This window comes from Procambarus clarkii, chromosome 65 (assembly GCF_040958095.1).
Source record: "Procambarus clarkii isolate CNS0578487 chromosome 65, FALCON_Pclarkii_2.0, whole genome shotgun sequence".
NCBI lineage: Eukaryota > Metazoa > Arthropoda > Malacostraca > Decapoda > Cambaridae > Procambarus > Procambarus clarkii.
In genome coordinates this window covers 16,086,342-16,105,914 of record NC_091214.1, presented here as the reverse complement: position 1 = coordinate 16,105,914, position 19,573 = coordinate 16,086,342, and the positions used below count along the sequence as shown (strand labels likewise).

At 45.5% G+C, this 19,573-nt stretch overlaps 1 protein-coding gene across 3 annotated transcripts in view; it reads right to left on the bottom strand.

Annotated features, from left to right (window-relative positions):
- The window catches only part of Fibp (acidic fibroblast growth factor intracellular-binding protein), a 54,611-nt gene that overhangs the window by 27,209 nt on the left and 7,829 nt on the right, over nt 1-19,573 (bottom strand). For all 3 annotated transcript variants that reach the window (XM_045763414.2, XM_069309441.1, XM_069309442.1), the window contains exon 6: nt 16,820-17,077. In XM_045763414.2, the coding sequence (XP_045619370.2) occupies nt 16,820-17,077 (258 nt within the window). The remainder of the gene's footprint in view (nt 1-16,819; nt 17,078-19,573) is intronic.

Below are 19,573 nucleotides of genomic sequence, written 5' to 3'. Positions count from 1 at the left end.
CTTTGTGTTACTCCTGGCTAGCATGATACCAATACTGAACACCACCACCGCACTGTAGCACTGCTCAAAGGATGGAGTCAGACATGATCAACCGTTCGCCCTCACAACAGCCTCAGAACTGAGGAGAGATACTGGCGTGGAGGTCTGGGTCCCCCCGTCCCCCTCCCGGGGAGGGGGGTTGCACAGACGGATGTGCAGCGGTTGTGGTGATGTCATGTTTGTTCCCTTGTTTTGATTGGGGAGTTCTGTCTGCTAGTTCAGCTTTCGGTTTGCAAATTTTGACCCCGCAGTAGTTTGTTTTGGAATTTCCTACCTTTCTGGGTGTCTGACCTGGTAGATGGCAGACCTGCTTCCAATTACACGGGGGTGTCTTTAGGCCATTACTCCTCGTGCCTCTCGAGGGGGTGACCAGGTTTTGGCTCTGGTCCTCGATAGGCCTTGAACTCCTTCGATTGACTGTTGCCACGGTCTAATATATATACACATCAGCCCGGAATAACTCCGGGGAGTCGAAGGAGCTCTCCACAGAAAAGTATTTATGAGCCAGGATACTAAACAAGTTGAAACCCATAGCACCCATGCCTGCCAAGCTCTGACTAACCTTGTCTGCCTGTGTTAATTATCTTTGCAAATTTCTGACTCCACTGACTTTGGAGTCAGTGGCAAGTTTAATTCAGAACACCAGCTCACTATGAGAAAAGAGGGCGTGCCTCATGAATAATTCCCACATGTAATAATTCAAAGCATAAATGCCAATTATTGTCCCTACAGCCACCAGATGGCAGCAGCCATTTCATCAGTATCGGCAGACAGAGAGTAACCCCTTACTCTGTGCCTATGTTCATTAATCATTAACCAAAGATATGCGAAAGTTAATAATGGTCAATAATGTAAGTTTCCTACCTCCTCCTTCTGAGCCCCGCCATAAGCATTAGCTCTCCAGTACTCCATGGTTAAACCCGACCTGCCAGACACTTGTGACCATCTTTGTTTACTCTGTAGCAATTACCAAAACCTTACCCTCTCACAGGAGCAGGGCATCATAAGGACACTAAGAATCACCCTATTCTGAGGAATCATCTCCCACCCATTCTTCCACAAAACCTCCAACCACACTAAAACAAATTATTTGGTAACAAGTCAATTGACAAAATTTAAAAAATAAAACTACCATGCCAGCTCCCTCCCCACCCCCTCGCCTGCCACCAGATGATAGTGCCAGCCACCCAGGGTTCTGATGAGATGACACTCACTCACCTTGTGCTCTTCTGACCTCACCTGAATAGCATTTTATATTTTAAATCAATTGAAGTCATTTTAAAACCATGAGGTATCCCTATCAAGGATACCTAACTAGCAAAATGTATCCGAATTTTATGTAATGCAAATATGGTATACAGTATCGGTATGCGAAAAACATTTCATCATCATGCATCAGGAACCTTTTACAGGCATGATGCAAAATAAATAATAATTATTATTATTATTATTATTATTATTATTATTATTATTATTACTATAATACATATATTTTATATATATATATAATATACAATTAAGATTTTGCAAGGGTTAAAACTAAATAAAAGCTTCTGCTAACAGCATGCAAATTCAGAACGAGCAAAAAGAAAATACAAGCACTGGCCCTTTTCTAAGCAGTCCTTCAGTAGCTTCCTAGTGTTGAAAACCAGCACTATAGAGATTTCCACACTTACCCAGGCCCCTGGATATGAGCAGCCCACACTAAACCAGTTTCAGAATCTGAGCCACTCGAGGAAAGAAGAGAAACTTGCCAATCAGTTATTAACCAAAAACTAAAAAAACTGACCAAAACACCACAGGCAAAAAAAATGGATCACCAATTTAACACTTTCGCGCACCACGCCCGCCACCCCTCAACTATGCGTAGTGGGTCCCAGCGTTTCACTGGAGCGCGAGTTAATTCTGAAAAGTGTATACTCTCTTCAACTTTGTTACCTCAATTCTCGTCCTACAAGATTAAATTTGGTATCAATATATTCGCAATAGAATTCTCTACAGCACTAAATGCATATAAACTCCAAAAGCCCGGCTAATTACCTGCAGCAAACAGAGAAAGTGCGAACGAGTTACCCAGGAGCGCCAAAAGCGATAAAATGTGTTCACTCTTTTCACTCTGGTCACCTCAATTTTCGTCCTAGGTCTTTCATTTTGGTATCAATGGGTTCGCAATAGAATTCTCTAGAAGAATATTAGCATATAAAATAAAAAACCTGGTCACGCTCTACCCGCCGACGAGTTGAAGACGGGCCACGCGTTAACCGCGAGTGAGCGCCCAGACGCCTTCCAGCTACACTCCCAATTCCTGCCCACAAATGTTTAGTATTTTTACCGGTTGCTAATCTCAATTTTTATGTTACAGCGCTCATTTAGGTATGAAATTGTTCCTAATAGAATGCTTTAGATGGATATGTGCATATAAGGGCCAACTGAAGAACAATATTGCCAGTACAATACGCGAAAGTATGAACAAAAAAATATACAAAATAATACAACTTCTTGTACTTACCACTTCAGTGTTGTGTGTTGAACATGACATGGGTTGAACATTTGTTCAATATATTATATATTGAACACCAGTCCCCCCAAAAATCGGATAAAAACCTGATTTTTGGCAATTATTTTAGTAAACGACGCAGCATTGCATCGTTACCGAGATTACCGACAGTAAAAATATGACGCAATGCTGCGTCGTTACCGGATGAAAGTGTTAAATACCAAAGGAAAACTATGAAACAAGGGCAAATGATAGTTGGCACGAGTAAACTACCCACGAACAAGCTCGTCTAATCACCACCATATGGGAATCCAAGTTTCCCGGAGTGCCAGTTTGCCACCACCCTCACTTATGTGATGCCCAGAGTGTGCCTAACCCCACAGAGAAGGTGGCAAAACAAGGTAGAGATGTGGAGATCCTGATGGACCACTCACATAGGAGTACATATTTCATTACTCCAGATTTATTTTAGGATTCATACGTCAGTAGATCCCTAGAGCTTACTCAAGTGTCTCAGAGACAACAGCAGCTTTGTAAGAAGAGGTTGAAAATGGGAAATAGATTCACAGAAAATGAAAAGGAAATGTGTGAAACATTAAACAAAAATTTCGAAAGTGTGTTTGTACAAAATGAAATCTTCAGGGAACCAGATACAATAAGAATTCCAGAGAACAACATAGAGCACATAGAGGTGTCTAGAGACGAAGTGGAAAAAATGCTCAAGGAGCCAAATAAGAACAAAGCAGTTGGTCCAGATGGAGTTTCACCATGGGTTCTGAGAGAATGTGCACCTGAGCTCAGCATTCCACTTCAACTGATTTTTCAGGCATCCCTGTTTACAGGAGTTGTAGCTGATGTGTGGAAAAAGGCTAACATAGTTCCAACCTACAAAAGTGGAAGCAGGGAAGACCCCCTTAATTATAGACCGGTATCATTGACAATTGTAATAGTCAAAATATTGGAAAAAATAATTAAAACTAAATGGGTAGAACACCTGGAGAGAAATGATATAATATCAGACAGACAATAAGGTTTTCGATCTGGAAGATCCTGTGTATCGAATTTACTCAGTTTCTATGATCGAGCAACAGAGATATTACAGGAAAGAGATGGTTGGGTTGACTGCATCTATCTGGACCTAAAAAAGGCTTTCGACAGAGTTCCACATAAGAGGTTGTTCTGGAAATTGGAAAATATTGGAGGGGTGACAGGTAAGCTTCTAACATGAATGAAAAATTTTCTGACTGATAGAAAAATGAGGGCAGTGATCAGAGGCAATGTATCGGACTGGAGAAATGTCACAAGTGGAGTACCACAGGGTTCAGTTCTTGCATCAGTGATGTTTATTGTCTACATAAATGATCTACCAGTTGGTATACAGAATTATATGAACATGTTTGCTGATGATGCTAAGATAATAGGAAGGATAAGAAATTTAGATGATTGTCATGCCCTTCAAGACGACCTGGACAAAATAAGTATATGGAGCACCACTTGGCAAATGGAATTTAATGTTAATAAAACCATTGTTGAATGTAATGAAACGCCATTTTCTGGGCGAGTCCCGGAGGCTCCCCGGAGCTATCCCAGTCTGATATGCTAATGTCAGACTTTGGCATCAGTCATGTGTATGGAGTTCTTAGGCCTACCGGGGACCACGGCCAGAACCGGGCCCCCTCAGAGAGGCAAGGGGAGCAATGGCCTATAGAAGCCCCCGTGTGGTTGGAAGCATTCTATGTCTGCCATCGACCGGAACAGGCACCCAGAAAGGAAAGCGCCTCAAAACAAACCCCTATTCTGGTTAAAATTGCTACCAAAAACCGAACTAGTGGATAGAACTCCCCAACCGAAAACAAGCAAACTAGTGTGACGTCACACACCACCGCGCCGCTGTCTGCGCAGCTCCCCCCTCCCCGGGAGGAGGAAGGGGGAGCCCCAGACCCCCCACGCCGGCTACCCACACCTCAGTTCTTGAGGCTGGATGTCAAAAACGTGAAAAACCGCCGACCGGAGGGAGGGAGGGATGCCGGGGAGCCTCCGGGACTCACCCAGAAAATGGCGTTTCATTACATTCAACGCTGGTTTTCTGGGGGGAGCCCCGTCGGCTCCCCGGAGCTAACTACCCACAGACAGAAAAGAGGGACTTACCCGGGAGGCGGTCGTCGCTCACTCCTCAACTCGAAGCCGAGACAACTGGCTGCAACCGCCGACCCAAAGCAACACAGGCCCGACGAGGCCCAGGGACATTCACAAGGTAACGAGCAGCCAGGACCCTGTTCGACCGCCAAAATCCCCGCGCCCGAATATCAGACCAAGACATATTCCCAAAGACGGCAGCAAGAGCCGCGAACTTACGAACGTCATGGGCACGGGGATAGACTGCAGGCTGGCTGGACTTAACCCTGCGGACGACCTGTGAGACCCGAACTCGCGAACAGGGAAGAAGGGAAACCGGATCAACCCACAGCGCGTCCCCGGACACAGAAGCTGTGGCGCGCAAATAATGGCGAAGCGCCGCAACCGGACACAAAACAGGATGCACCCCCGGCCTGACCAACCAAGCATCAACCACCCATGGACCCCTCCGGAACGCAGCAGTCTCATTCTTCGCCAGAAAAGAAGATGGTTGCAAACGAACAAAACAATCACCACGACCAAAAGAGCAGAAACCCCTGCGCCGGAGGAGAGCATGAAGCTCCCCTACCCGCAACGAAACGAGGAGATGAAAGGAAAGCGAGCACTCTGTCCAAAGACCAGGACGGCTCAGGCGACGCATGAGCGGGCCGGAGGTGAAACAATGCACGAGACAGCTTGCGAAACGGCGCAGACGTAATATCGATACCGAAAGCAAGCTGAAGCGGCTCCGCCAGCGCCGCACGATACGAAGCGACAGTTAGGCATAAGATGACGGTCCTGAAACAACCACGAGAGGAAGGACAAGACCACCCGAACAGACAAGGAACTAACACGACGAAGACGCAAAAAGAAACGGAAGGACCGCCAGGAAACTTCATACTGCCGCCGAGAAGAAGCCCTCAGGTAGGACACCAACAAGGAGGCCACCTGATCACCATAGAGATGATGATAGACTCGAATAAAAAAAAACCATACGCGAAGACTCGAGGAGAAGATCGAACCAGCCACGTGACGTACCGGCCCGATCTGCTGAAAGAGGCGGAGCCGCGGGAAAACCCTCGGGTTCGGACACCGAGCAACCAGCGCCTGAAACCAAGGCTGGGCCGGCCACCAAGGGGCCAGAAGGACAACTCTCCCCTGGTAAGTCTCCAAGCGAGTTAGGACCTGGAGCAACAGCCGAACCGGGGGAAAGAGGTACAGGAACCCCCACCTCGACCAGTCTAGCCGAAAGGCATCGACCCCGACGGCCTCGCCGTGCTGTGAGCTCGACGGAAGGACAGATCCCAACGCCCCTGGCCAGCCTGGTGAGCACTGGTCACAAAACCCCAGCCGAGAGACGACGCATCCATGTACACATCGAGTGAGGGCTCGGGTAGGCACCAAAGCACTGAACCCCGAAAAACCCGAAGAGGAAGCCGGTGACGCAGCAACCGACGCAAGGCCCCCGGGGGTCGAACTCTGCGATCGTGAGAGAGGTGGAAGGGGGAACCCCGAAGGAACCAGAACAGCCGTCGAAGCCAAACCCGACCAGGCGGGTAGACCACCATCGCGAAGTTCAGGCTCCCGCACAGCCCCTCGAGCAACCGCCGGGTGACCTGAGGGCCCTCCAGAAACAGACGAAGGCGGGACCGCAGCCGCAGGAGAGACTCCGGAGGGAGAGACAAGGAGGCAGTTCGAGAGTCCCAAACGAGACCCAGCCAAGTCCGAACCTGAGAGGGAACCAGATGGGACTTCCTCCAGTTCACCAAGAACCCGAACTCGGCGAGCTGGGAAAGAACTAAATCCCTGGCTAGCAAGCAAGCAAGCAAGCTGACTGGCTGGGAGCCCAAACCAGCCAGTCGTCGAGGTAGGCCAACACCCGAACACCTAGGAGACGCAAACGAGCCACCACAACCCGTGTAAGGCGCGTGAACACGCGAGGTGCCAGGTTCAACCCGAACGGGAGACAACGAAAGCGGTAACTCAGACGCCCCACAACAAAACCGAGCCAGTCCCTGAACCGCGGATGAATCGGGACATGCCAATAAGCGTCCCGGAGGTCCAGGGACACCATCCAAGCTCCCGGCTCCAAGAGGAGCCAAACCCGAGACAGCGTAGTCATCCGAAAGGAGGGGCAATGAACCCAGGGGTTCAGACGGGACAAGTCCAGAATGAACCGCAGGTCCGCGCAGTCCCGTTTCGGAACCGGAAACAGACAGGAAACCCATCTGAGGGACGTCGTTGTTTCGACGACGCCCAAGCGTACCCACTCCAAGACGACTCGACAGAGCGCAGGGGAAGAAACCTGCCCCGCCAGCCCCGACCCCCCAAAGGGGGGAGGGGCCACCCAACGCCACCGCAGGCCGCGAGACACGACCCGAAAGGCCCACGAATCGTGGGACCAGGCGCGGGCGAACAGTGCAAGCCGCCCCCCCCCCCCCCCATCGCCCCATCAAGGGGGCAAACCGCGAAAGGGCCGGCGACCCTTACGAGACCCAGAACCCCACACAGCGCGAACACCGCGCCGACCAGACGAGGGAGGGTCTGCAGGAGGAGCCAAACCCGTACCTGACACCAGAGGCCTACCACGACGAGAGGAACCCTGAGCCCTGGCACGACCTTTCCGGGAAGACCCACCCCGGGACCCCCGGAAAACCAACAAGTCCGACATCGGACGACAAGCCGCCGACGCAGCCTGAATAAACTTCGCCACGGCCGACTCCGCAAACAGGAGAGGACAAAAAGGTGAAGAACGCCTAAGAGCCAGAGCCCAAGCAGATTCCACGGAGGAACCCAGCACCGCCTGCCGACACGCGAGACGGGAAGCATAAAACAGGGAAACCGCATCCCGCAAAATCGGCGTGAACAGCTTCAACAAGGCAGCCGAGGACAAGGTGCCGGACCCCGGGACGGACCCAAGCGTCCCCACATCCTCCATGAGCCAATCCGAAGACAGCTCCAGGAGGGAAAAGAACCGCAAGGCCGAACTCAAAAGGCCCCGGGCGCGCAAGTCCTTCGCAACGAGCGCCGCCGAAAGGGAGGGAACCTGCACATGGAGCTGAATAATGCCCACATCGCGGGGAAGGGCAGGGGCAAACAAGCACTCATTCAGGTACTCAAGTTCGCCCCCCAGGAAAACCTGAAGCACCGTGGAAGCTTCCCGCCACTCCAGCGTGCGGGAACGACAGAAGGAATGCCAGGAATCCAGACCAAACAAGGGGCAGTCTGCTAGCCAGGACGACTCCGGAACCTCGTAACGGAGCCAGAAAGGGAACGAAGTCCCAAACCTGAACGTGGACAGATCCATTTCCGAGGCATAATCCGGGTCACGCAGGAGGTAAGCTGCATAGACCGCTAGCAACACACCAGGTTGGATGCGATAAGCCGAAAACCTCCGGAAGGACGGAACCGACGTACCCGGGGGAACACAGAACCGAACCCGGGGAGGGGCCAACACCAAATCCAACTCGTACGCAGAGGGGGGAAAAGAAAACCCCACTCCTTGTAACAATAAGCCCCGTTCAGTGGGAAGAAAAACCCAGGCGGGGTCCAGCGGGGCCCAAGGCCCCCAAGTCAGCCCCTCCCCAGCCTCGAGGTCCTTCACCACAGGACCCGATTCCGAGTCCTCTCCCCAAGCTCCGACCCCACAAGACAAGGACGGAGCAGCCGGAATAGCTGGAGAAAGGGGGGCCCACTGGTCAGACCCTAAAGCTTCGGCCGGGAGACAAGACTCGAATGCCTCTGTCGCCCCCCCGGAAGGGGCACCCCCCGAAGCTGCCCGAGTCTCGAGATCAAGTAACCCCTGCTCCGACCCCGAAACCCTCAGACGCTTCGGGGTCGGAAGCAGGGGCGGGGGACCAGAACGAACAGAAGGGGAAAGATGAGGAGGTGCGGACTGAACCAGGATCGAAGCGACCCCCACCCCCAAGTCCGGGTCTCGAAAAGCAAAGCGGGGCAGCCCCGGGGCATCCGGGGAAGCAACCAACCGAGCGCGTTGCAACAGACGAAACCTAGACTGCAACGCACGCGCCGCCTGTACCCGAATAGAATCATCAGAGGATTGGGTAAATTGAGTCACAAGCAAGCAGCAACACTCACAGGACTCAGGGGCGAAAGTATCACCGACCCAACAGGCAGCGTGGCAGAGGCAAAAACAATGAGGGTCACCCTGAGACAAGGGGACCGAGCAACCCTCAAACTCGCACACAGCGAGTGGGGACTCCGGGGTCACATCCATCGGACCCACGCGCCCCCTAGGGGATTCCCAGGGTCCTGAGCGTTTACTTTAAGAGGACTCGCACTCAGGTAGTCCCAGGCAGGGTGCTGCAAACCGGCACCCAAAACTACCAAGCAAACTTCTAAAGCTGATCCCCAGGGACATGTACACTCATGGGGACCTAGCAGGGGGCGCCACCTAGGAGAACAGTGGAAGGGCAAAAACAAACCGAATAAAATGACAGAACCCCCCACCAGGCAAAAAGAAAAGAGAAAAACAAAACCCCGCAAGAGGACAGCGAACCCCAAGAAACAGAGCCGGCCGCGATGTCGGGAAATACAAGCTGAGCAGCACCCTGCGCCCCTACCAGTGCAAACTGCCTCTTACCTGCCGGTAACAAGGGAGAACAGAACACCCAAGAGCCCAACAGGCGGCCGAAAAACCGAAAGGTAAAACGGACCAGCAGAGGCAGACCCCGAGGAGCCTGTGGAAGGTGGCCCCAAGCCCCAAGGGCAGTACTTACAGGGCACCTAGGGAAGGCAGCCCTAGGCGCATGCAGCCCGAGTACTGAAGATAACTCCTGGCTCTCGCACCCACAAAACCAACACCACACGCAAAGCACAGTGCAGTAGCGACACCGGAGCCAGAGCACACGACCATCGCCTATAGCATCAGCCTCAAGAACTGAGGTGTGGGTAGCCGGCGCGGGAGGTCTGGGGCTCCCCCTTCCCCCCCTCCCGGGGAGGGGGGAGCTGCGCAGACAGCGGCCCGGCGGTGTGTGACGTCACACTAGTTTGCTTGTTTTCGGTTGGGGAGTTCTATCCACTAGTTCGGTTTTTGGTAGTAATTTTAACCAGAATAGGGGTTTGTTTTGAGGCGCTTACCTTTCTGGGTGCCTGTTCCGGTCGATGGCAAACATAGAATGCTTCCAACCACACGGGGGCTTCTATAGGCCATTGCTCCCCTTGCCTCTCTGAGGGGGCCCGGTTCTGGCTGTGGTCCCCGGTAGGCCTAAGAACTCCATACACATGACTGATGCCAAAGTCTGACATTAGCATATCAGCCTGGGATAGCTCCGGGGAGCCGACGGGGCTCCCCCCAGAAATGCCATGTTATGGAATGTGGAATAGGAGAACATAGACCCCACACAACCTATATATTATGTGAGAAATCTTTAAAGAATTCTGATAAAGAAAGAGATCTAGGGGTGGTTCTAGATAGAAAACTATCACCTGAGGACCACATAAAGAATATTGTGCGAGGAGCCTATGCCACGCTTTCTAACTTCAGAATTGCTTTTAAATACATGGATGGTGATATACTAAAGAAATTGTTCACAACTTTTGTTAGGCCAAAGCTAGAATATGCAGCGGTTGTGTGGTGCCCATATCTTAAGAAGCACATCAACAAACTGGAAAAGGTGCAAAGACATGCTACTAAGTGGCTCCCAGAACTGAAGGGCAAGAGCTACGAGGAGAGGTTAGAGGCATTAACACTTTCGCGCTCTCAGCGCTCAAAAAAAAACAATACACCAGATGCTTTCGGCACTTCGCGCGCCTATGCGGTAAGACCGAAAAGTGTACACTCTTTTGACTGTCCTGACAATAATTGAAGGTGCACGTATTTAAATTTGGTATCACTGTGTTCGCAATGAAATTGTCTATAAGAGCATACCTATAAAATGCCGCCCAAGCATAAGGAGTATCAACACCAAATAAAAAACTATGCAGATCACTCGCCGAGAGCGCCAAACAGCAACAAAATGTTTCCACTTTCTTAATGGTTGCGAAGCCTACAGTTGTCCTACATCGCTAATTTTGGTATCATTGGAATCGCAATAAAATTCTCTACACGGACATATGCATATGAATGTTTAATATAGGTAATTGCCCACCCGCAAGAGTGTGTGAAGTGGAGAGTAGTTAGCCGCGAGCGCACTGGCGAAAACGCAGGGGGGAAATCATGCTTGGAAAGTTTATACGTTTCCTGACCCTACTTTTCTATGTACGTATTTCTTTTTTATACCAATGTGTTCGCAATAAAATTTTCTATAAGATGAACTGTATAACATTTGTACAAAGCATGTGTAAGAGAAGCGCCAAATATAGAACCACGTCGCTCAGTATGCGTTCGCGGCAGAAACGAACGCATTGTTTTCGTTCGTTTGATGTTTGTCATGTTTATACTTGTTGAAACATTTTATAATTTGTATGACAGTGATCGCAGTAAAATTCCCTACACAGACATATACATAACACATACAAATATTTCCTACGTGTTGGATATATCGACGGCTAAAGGGAACCCACTGCCACACGCTCGCCACACCCCCAAACATACTTTGTGTAATTTTTTTTTTACTCATAGAAGTTTATGTGATATAATATTCATTCTGGTACCAAAACATTCGCAAATAAATTCCCTACAAAACAAAAGTATCCCCATCCATTTCGGTTAAAAAATGGAATTTATAGAAATATTTTTTCGATGGACGAGAAAACTCGGCTGTTATGCGGAATCGTAAGAGAAAACGGCGACGAGTTATCTCTAATCTAAAGCGTGAAAGTGTTAAATATGCCAAAACTAGAAGACAAGAAAAAGAGGTGATATGATCACTACGTACAAAATAGTAACAGGAATTGATAAAATCGATAGGGAAGATTTCCTGAGACCTGGAACTTTAAGAACAAGAGGTCATAGATTTAAACTAGCTAAACACAGATGCCGAAGAAATATAAGAAAATTCACTTTCGCAAACAGTGGTAGACGGTTGGAACAAGTTAGGTGAGGTGGTGGTGGAGGCCAAGACCATCAGTAGTTTCAAAGCGTTATATGACAAAGAGTGCAGGGAAGACGGGACACCACTAGCGTAGCTCTCATCCTGTAACTATACTTAGGTAATTAATTACAGGGATGTCTGAAAGATCAGGTGAAGTGGCATGCTGAGCTCAGATGCACATTCTCTCAGAACCCATGGTGAAACTCCATCCGGGCCAACTGCTTTGTTCTTACTTAGCTCCTTTAGCATATTTTCCACTTCATCTCTAGACACCTCTATACGCTCTTATGTTGTTCTCTGGAATTCTTATTTTGTCTGGTTCTCTGAAGATCTCATTTTGTACAAGCACACTTTGAAACTTTTCGTTTAATGTTTCACATATTTCCTTTTCATTTTATGTGAATCTGTTTCCCATTTTCAACCTCTGGATATTATCCTTTACTTGCAATTTGTTTTTTATGAATTTGTAGAATAGGCCTGGTTCTGTTTTACATTTATCCGCTAACCCTTTTTCAAAATTTCTTTCTGCCTCTCTCCTTACTGCCGTTTAGTTGTTTCTCGCATCTTTGTATCGCTGGTATGTTTGGGGGTTTGATCTCTTCCTATATTGATTCCATTTTTGCGTCTTTTGGTCTCTGGCCTTCTCGCAATTTCTGTTGAACCAATCCTGTTTTCTGGCCCTGCATCTCTATTTTGGCACGAATGTTTGTGTGCCTTCATCGTATATTTTGCAAAATTTGGCATACATTTCATTTACTTCCCTTCCTAGCAACAAGTGTGTCCAATTTCACTCATTAAAAAAATTTTGAAGTTCCCCATAGTGACCTCTCTTGAAATCGAGTTTATCAATTGTTTCAATGTCCCCATTTTCTTCTAGATGATATCTTAAAGCATATTTAATGTCTAACAGGACGTGATCACTCTTTCCCAAGGGAGGAAGGTACTGGATGTCAAATATCTCTTCTTCTTTCCTGGTGAATACTAGATCCAATACTGACGGTACATCTCCTTCCCTCATTCTTGTGGCCTGCTTTATGTGTTGATACAAGAATGTCTCCAGAATGAGGTTCACAAATCTGCATGTCCAAAAGTCCTCCGTTCTTGCTTCATAGGCCTCCCAGTCTATTGCTTTAAAGTTGAAGTCCCCCAATATCAACAGTCGTGATTTATCTTTATCTGCTTGTACAATAATATCTCTCATGACCATTATGAGACCCTCTCGTTTGTCATCCAGTTCTTCCTTTGTCCATGTGTTGCTTGCTGGTGGGCTGTAGGCATTTAAAATTATCAGCTTATCATCCTGATTCCAGACCTGCAATGCCATTATGTCAATATCTCGAGGGTTTTCAAATATTAACACTCTTACCTTCATGTGTTCTTTCACCAGCACAGCCACTTCTCCTCCTCCCTTCCTAGTTTTCCCTGTCACGTCTCCAAACTGAATAGTCCCTTGGGAATACGACTTCATTTAATATATTTCCTTCGAGTTTCGTCTCCGATAATGCGACAATATCTGGGACCTTAAGCTGAATTATATCTTGCAACTCCAAAGTTCTTGACCTCATTCCATCTATGTTGGTATATACAGTTTTCAGGAACATGTTCCCTTTCCCTTTGCTCTTTACTTCCCCTTCCACTAATGATTTTGTTGCCTTGTTTTTATGTACCATTTCACAAGCTTTCCAGTCCCTGACACTTTGTAGAAAAAAGAATTTCTGTCTTGTTCATTTCTATCCCCATTTAGACGTTTAGCTTCAATGAGGTTCATTTCCAGCTTTTTTCTGTCTTCTTTTGAGAGGGCTTGTCTTACTGACCAAAGTTTGCCATCCTCGTCACGTTGCAATTTTCTGGTATTCCGAAGCACTTTTGTCATATACTTTACTCCATTAAATGTTACCCTTAACAGGCGATTCTTGTCTTTCTCATATTTTCCTATCCTTCTAAAATCACTGACATTTTCCTTTGAGTTTAGGCCTTCTCCCAAACCTACTATTTTCTCTATGATTTTCACCTTTTCTGCTGCTCGGTCCACCCTAGATGAAATTTCCTTCTCTGAACATCCAAAAATTATTATGGACTTACTTCTGTCTGCAGTGTTTTGTATTAGTTTACTGTTGGTAACCAGTTTTCCTAATTGCTTGCCTAATTTCTGCTTCTTGTTGGTCATTTCTGGTTTTGACTTCTGAACACACTTCCTTGAGTGTCTCTTTCCCTTTTACAACTTGTGCATATGTCTCTTATTTCTTCTTTATACGTTTCTAGTTCTTCATTAGCCTCCTCTATTTGAGTTGCCAATTAAGTTTCTCGTTGCATCTCCTTGCCTAACTCCATGTTAGCCCTCAGGCTATCTTGGAGTTGTTCACCATATGAGTATTTTCTTGTTAATTTCTTCCAATTCCCTACTGTTCACTTTCCATGCCTCATTATCCTTTACTAGTTCCTTGATGTGTTCCTCCTGCATCCTTACCTTATCAGTTAAGTTGGAAATTTCCTTACCTTGCTGGAAAATACTTCCTTTTAAATTACAAAACTCAATCTTGAAACCTTCATTTTCTTGTTCTAATTTAATAACCTTTTCTTCATAATTCTTTAGCATGTCCTCAATAATCACTAACCTGCCAAGAAAACCCCCTTTCATTACATCTTGTTGTGAGAAACCTACAAAATATTCCTTGTTATTGTGCTGTCCTCCCCTGTGGTGGTGGCCATCTTTGTTGTTATTCTGCTGTTTTGAAAGATCAACTTTTCTAGCTAAGATTTTTCATTCATTAACACTTATTTCCTATCTCTTAGTTTATTTTCAAATTCCCTACACCTTCATGTAATCTGGGACACCACTTGCAACCCTCACCCTACTCCCCACACTTAGATAATTTGAATTATCCTGGAGCCTGCAGCAGTGTGACTCTTCAGTGTGATGATGCTCACTCACTCCCAATCAACAATCACACAAAGAGTGTGTTTTGATTCATTTGAGGCTGTCCATAATAAGGAGATAAAAAGATTTATCTCCTGGAACTCCTGATTAAACCTGGAACTTCAAGATGGATCATTTCCATCTTGAAATGTTTGCTTTTGTCACATGCTAACAGCCTCAACTCTGAAATTCTCTCTAATGTAACAGTAAGTTGAGCAGAATTTACAAAATATATATTTTAATTTTCAGGCTTGACCACACCTTACTGATATTTATCACTGCCTGAAGTTTGAGAGCTACAAATTTTAGAATTTAGTTTGAACTACAAAATTTACCACCACCAGTGTAACAAAATATATCAGCCAAGTTAAAGATATAAAGCACTAAGTGCTACAATTGAACCACCCTTAGTCATGGACTCCAAATTGAAGCTTGCACTGTATTTACATTAAATCTCCTGGCAGTATTGCTTATAAATACAGTACTGTATACACTCTTTACCAATCTACTATAATCCCGTAATTTAATATTCTCAAAGCATCTCGGTGTGCTCCTCTCAATCCAGTAATATAATAACTGCACTCCAAAACTATGACATTTTCATAACTTACTCTATTATATCTCAACCATACACAAGAGTCAGTACTATCATTCCTTCATGGACATTTCTTTCTGTAGTAATTCCTATCTTGTTTTCCCACCCAGGGCCTTCATACACCAGCCCCTTACCTTCCTTGTCATACTCTACTCTCAACTTCAATGGCACAAATCCCTCTCTCAGCAATCCTACATCTTGGGTACAGTATTTATACTGATCATCCACTACCAGCACTTAACAATTTACGGACCACATAAAGAACATTGTGTGAGGAGCCTATGCTACACTTTCTAACTTCAGAATTGCTTTTAAATACATCAATAGCAAAATAATGAAGAAATTGTTTACAACTTTTGTTATACCAAAGCTGGAATATGCCCTGAAACCTGGAACTTCAAGAATGAGAAGGTCATAGATTTAAACCAACTGAACAAAAGCTGCCAAAGAAATATGAGAAAATTCACTTTTGCAAACAAAGTGGTAGACGGTTAGAACAAGTTAGGCAAGAAGGTGGTGGAGGCTCAAACCGTCAGTAGTTTCCAAGTGTTATTATGACAGAGTACAGTACTGGGAAAATGGGACACCACAAGTGTAGCTCTCATCCTGTACCTACACTTAGCTAATTACACATTATTTCCTTCTCTCTCCACTACCATTATTGTTGTCCACATCAACTTTATAATGTTCTCCTACGCACATTAATACAATTTTCAACTAGTCTACACAGCTCTCTTTAATTCTATGTTAAATAAACTATTATCTGCATACTGTATATCAGTTTCGATATGCTTCAATTACTCGTTAGATGTACATACCTTAACATCCCCTCATGATGCCAACCATGTATATATTGAATAACCAGAGTGACATCACACAACCCTGGCATACACCTATATTAACTTACAAACCAGTTACTTGTTATGTCATTAAGTCTTACACATGGCCTGCTGCATACATACATACAACATTTTAACACCACTCTTGCAACTCCATACAAGCTCATCACTCTCCAAAGTCCTTCTCTATTAACTTTGTCAGACATTTTTAGGGGTACATAGATTTCATATACACTTTATAATCTTTCTATTTCACCATGAAACCAACAGTGCTCATCACTCATCAATTTCTTATTAATTTCCTGTACTCTTCCGATCACTATTCCGATGTATACCTTGCACACTCCACTTAGAAACTAATGCCTTCATATTTCTTACACTCAATATGGTCTTTCTTATTTTTATAGTGGTACAATCTCTGCTCTTTACTGACCATCTATGGCAGTGCTACTATTCCTTACCTTCTGGCAAATTCTCCACACCTATGCCATTCCTTTTTTTCTACATAACATTTAATAATTTCTGTATAAATCACATCAACACCAGTAGTACTGTATACACAATATACAGTAAATCGATCAAACTTTATTTAAAACGTTACAATACCATATTCATCAACTAACCTAATTTCACTGAACAGCAGGACTATCCATTTCTATATCCTATTAACTACTGGAAGTAGACTTTTCTAACCTTTTTTTTATAGTAAGTTAGTTCCCAGAACAGAAAAATGTCTCTTTCCTCATTATATTAGTTGGTGACAGTATAGTATTCACAACACTATATATTATATTAACAATAGAACAATAAAAGTGGTCTTACCTGCCCATAATGTCAAGTGCACTGCCAGCGTCTGTATACACCTGGAGGAAAATTTCTAGCTCCGTCCCTTTCCACCGTGCCTGCCGACAAGGATCTACCACTCTCTCCACAGCGTCAACAAAGAAATCCCGCATATCTCGGGAGTTGTTAAGGGTACAGCCAATGTTGATGATGCCTCGTGAATATACCTTGAAGTTATTTTCAACTTCTGAACACATACGGTCAGGAATTTTCCCCCGAAGATGACTTAAGGTCACACTAGTACATGGAAGAAAATAAAAAAATGTAAAAAATCTATAAACAAACGTATTGTAGTTGCATACATTATACTGAGATTTATTTTTCAAAACTGTCATGCTCTTACATCATTTTATACATTACTAATACCAGTATAACATTTTAAGCGTGTTCATGATTGATACAGCACAAAATCCATTAGTGAATGATATACAGCAACCCCAAGCAAATTATATACAACATACCCTGATGAATGAGTGTACACATCTCCTGAATAATGATAAAGAATTCTGTTAAGAATGATAGTGTACATGTCCCTAGTAATAAAAAAATCAGTTAAGAATGATAAACTGAATAATATACAAGACATCTTTTGTTGAATGATATACAGTACTGTACAATATAATCTTCTGGTGAACATAATACAGCGTCCCATGACAATTTATACATTATGCAATGACCTTTCTGAATGACATATTTATTGCCTGAAACACTGCATAATTTGGCCTTCACAAATCATGTTTACATATACATTTCATATATTTAACCCTATGAAGAGTTTCCGTGATGGCTGTGTTTGGTGGGTCCCCGAGTGACCCGCCAGGTTAGTTCCAAGCCTTAAAGGCACCCCACCCCTTTGAGTCATAAGTGCCTACTCTGCTTTCCTTTTAGAACTATGTCCTGCAGGTGCCTATGAGAATATTTGTTTTATTTTCTGCTTCGTGAGCATGTTTTCTAACCTCACTGTTTTATAAGCTTTGATTCTTGTTCCCTTCGGCTCTTTGAGGCTACAATTCTGTTCTCTGGTTGTCCCTGGCATTGCCCCTGCCTTACAGGGTTTCCACCTGTTAAGGGACCTCAGGCTAGGTAGTGTATGGGGCTTGGCTCCTCTGCAGTGCCTGGGGATTGGGGGTGGACTGTAGTTTTTTTGTTTTTTTGTGGGCACACTGTGGGTTTGAGTCAGATCTTGGACAGGTTGTGGCTTATACCTACCTCTGCCACATTTTCCCTGGTTAGGGTTTGGTGACAATATCAAATACTGTCTAAGATCATTTATTCGGACTATATGGGAAGAACCCCCTGACTGTATAAGCAGAATTCTTACCAGTAGTCCAAAAATTACCATATTTGCAATTTTTTGTACCACAACCAACATGGTTCAAATTTCCATATACACTATAAATAAAAAATATAATTTAAAACAAACTTCAGCTTAGCTTGTTGTAGTTTGTCTACTTTTGTTTGACCTTGAAATGTGTAGTTCTTGAAGATTTACATAACCTAATCTCTGGTTATCCGGATTTCTGTCCGGGTACAGCAAAGGTTTGCCAGAAAATTAATCTGGAGGCAATTTTGCCGGATAACCCAAATATTCAGATAACTGAGCTCATACAATATGTTCCCCTTTTCCCAGCCTTCCAGATGGTGCCAGTGTTCCCAGCAGATCTCATATGTTCTGAGAATGTCGTGAACCATTCCTTCATGCCTGCTTTAAGTGACAGCTTAACGTAATAGGGTGTCCCTTTTCAATTTTTAAAGTCTGAGTCTGGCATGGAACCTAGCTACTTATTCACCTTCCATGGTCTAAGCTCCAAAGTGTTTGCATCCTTCAGGGTTTATGGCTCCTTATGGTTTAGAGGTAACATGACCTTCTCTGAGGGTATCCTTGCTGGTGGTAGAGACAAATGAGCCAGAGCTTTTCCACTGAAGTTCAGTTACCTTCTCTCCTGGAGAGTTCTGTTAGCTCGGATTCTCCCTCATGAGGGCAAATGCATCTTGAAAAACACCTGGTTCTTCCCTGATGCCCTTCCCTGTTCTTCCTTCAGCTGGCCAGGAGCTTTTTTTTATGTTCAGTTTCATGGCAGTCTGGATGCTTTAGTTTCAGTGCCAGAGAAGAGGACTCTTCTGCCTACGGTGAATGAAGCAGAGGCAGTGCTTAGGTTGTATGGCCTTCTCCAGGAGGAAGTGGTGGACTTGGTGGCTCATTTGGTGTGCCAGTTCTTCCCCATGTTCAGGAATCAGCTTGGTTCCTTTCTTCATGTCTGCTTTACCTAATTCTCAACTCCTGTTCCTAGAGGAGGTTTCTTCAATTGTCAACTATGGCTTTGGCTTTTCAACTACTGAGTAGTCTTTTAGCAGTGGGGTTTTGTCCCTCCTGCATACTGGCAGTCTTCAAAGGTTTGGGTATTGCTGCCTCCTGGTTGGGATAGAGATTCTGTGACACCAGGTCCTGGGGCTGTAGTGCTGTCTTCAGCTTCTGACTTCCTCCAACTCTCAGCAGCATTCTTGTGTATCTTTAATACGGGGCCACACATCAAGATATACCATGAGCCAATAATTTGTATCGGCTCATTCGTATTCATCTGAGGTTCAAGGAATGGCTAAGGTTTCATGTGAGGCATCTATATTATAGCTTCAAGGTTCTTCCCCTCCCTTCCCTTTGAATGTTTATCAGGTTGCTGCAGGTCTTGATCTCTCATCTTCATCTGTTGGGGATGTGTCTTGGCCTATCTCGAC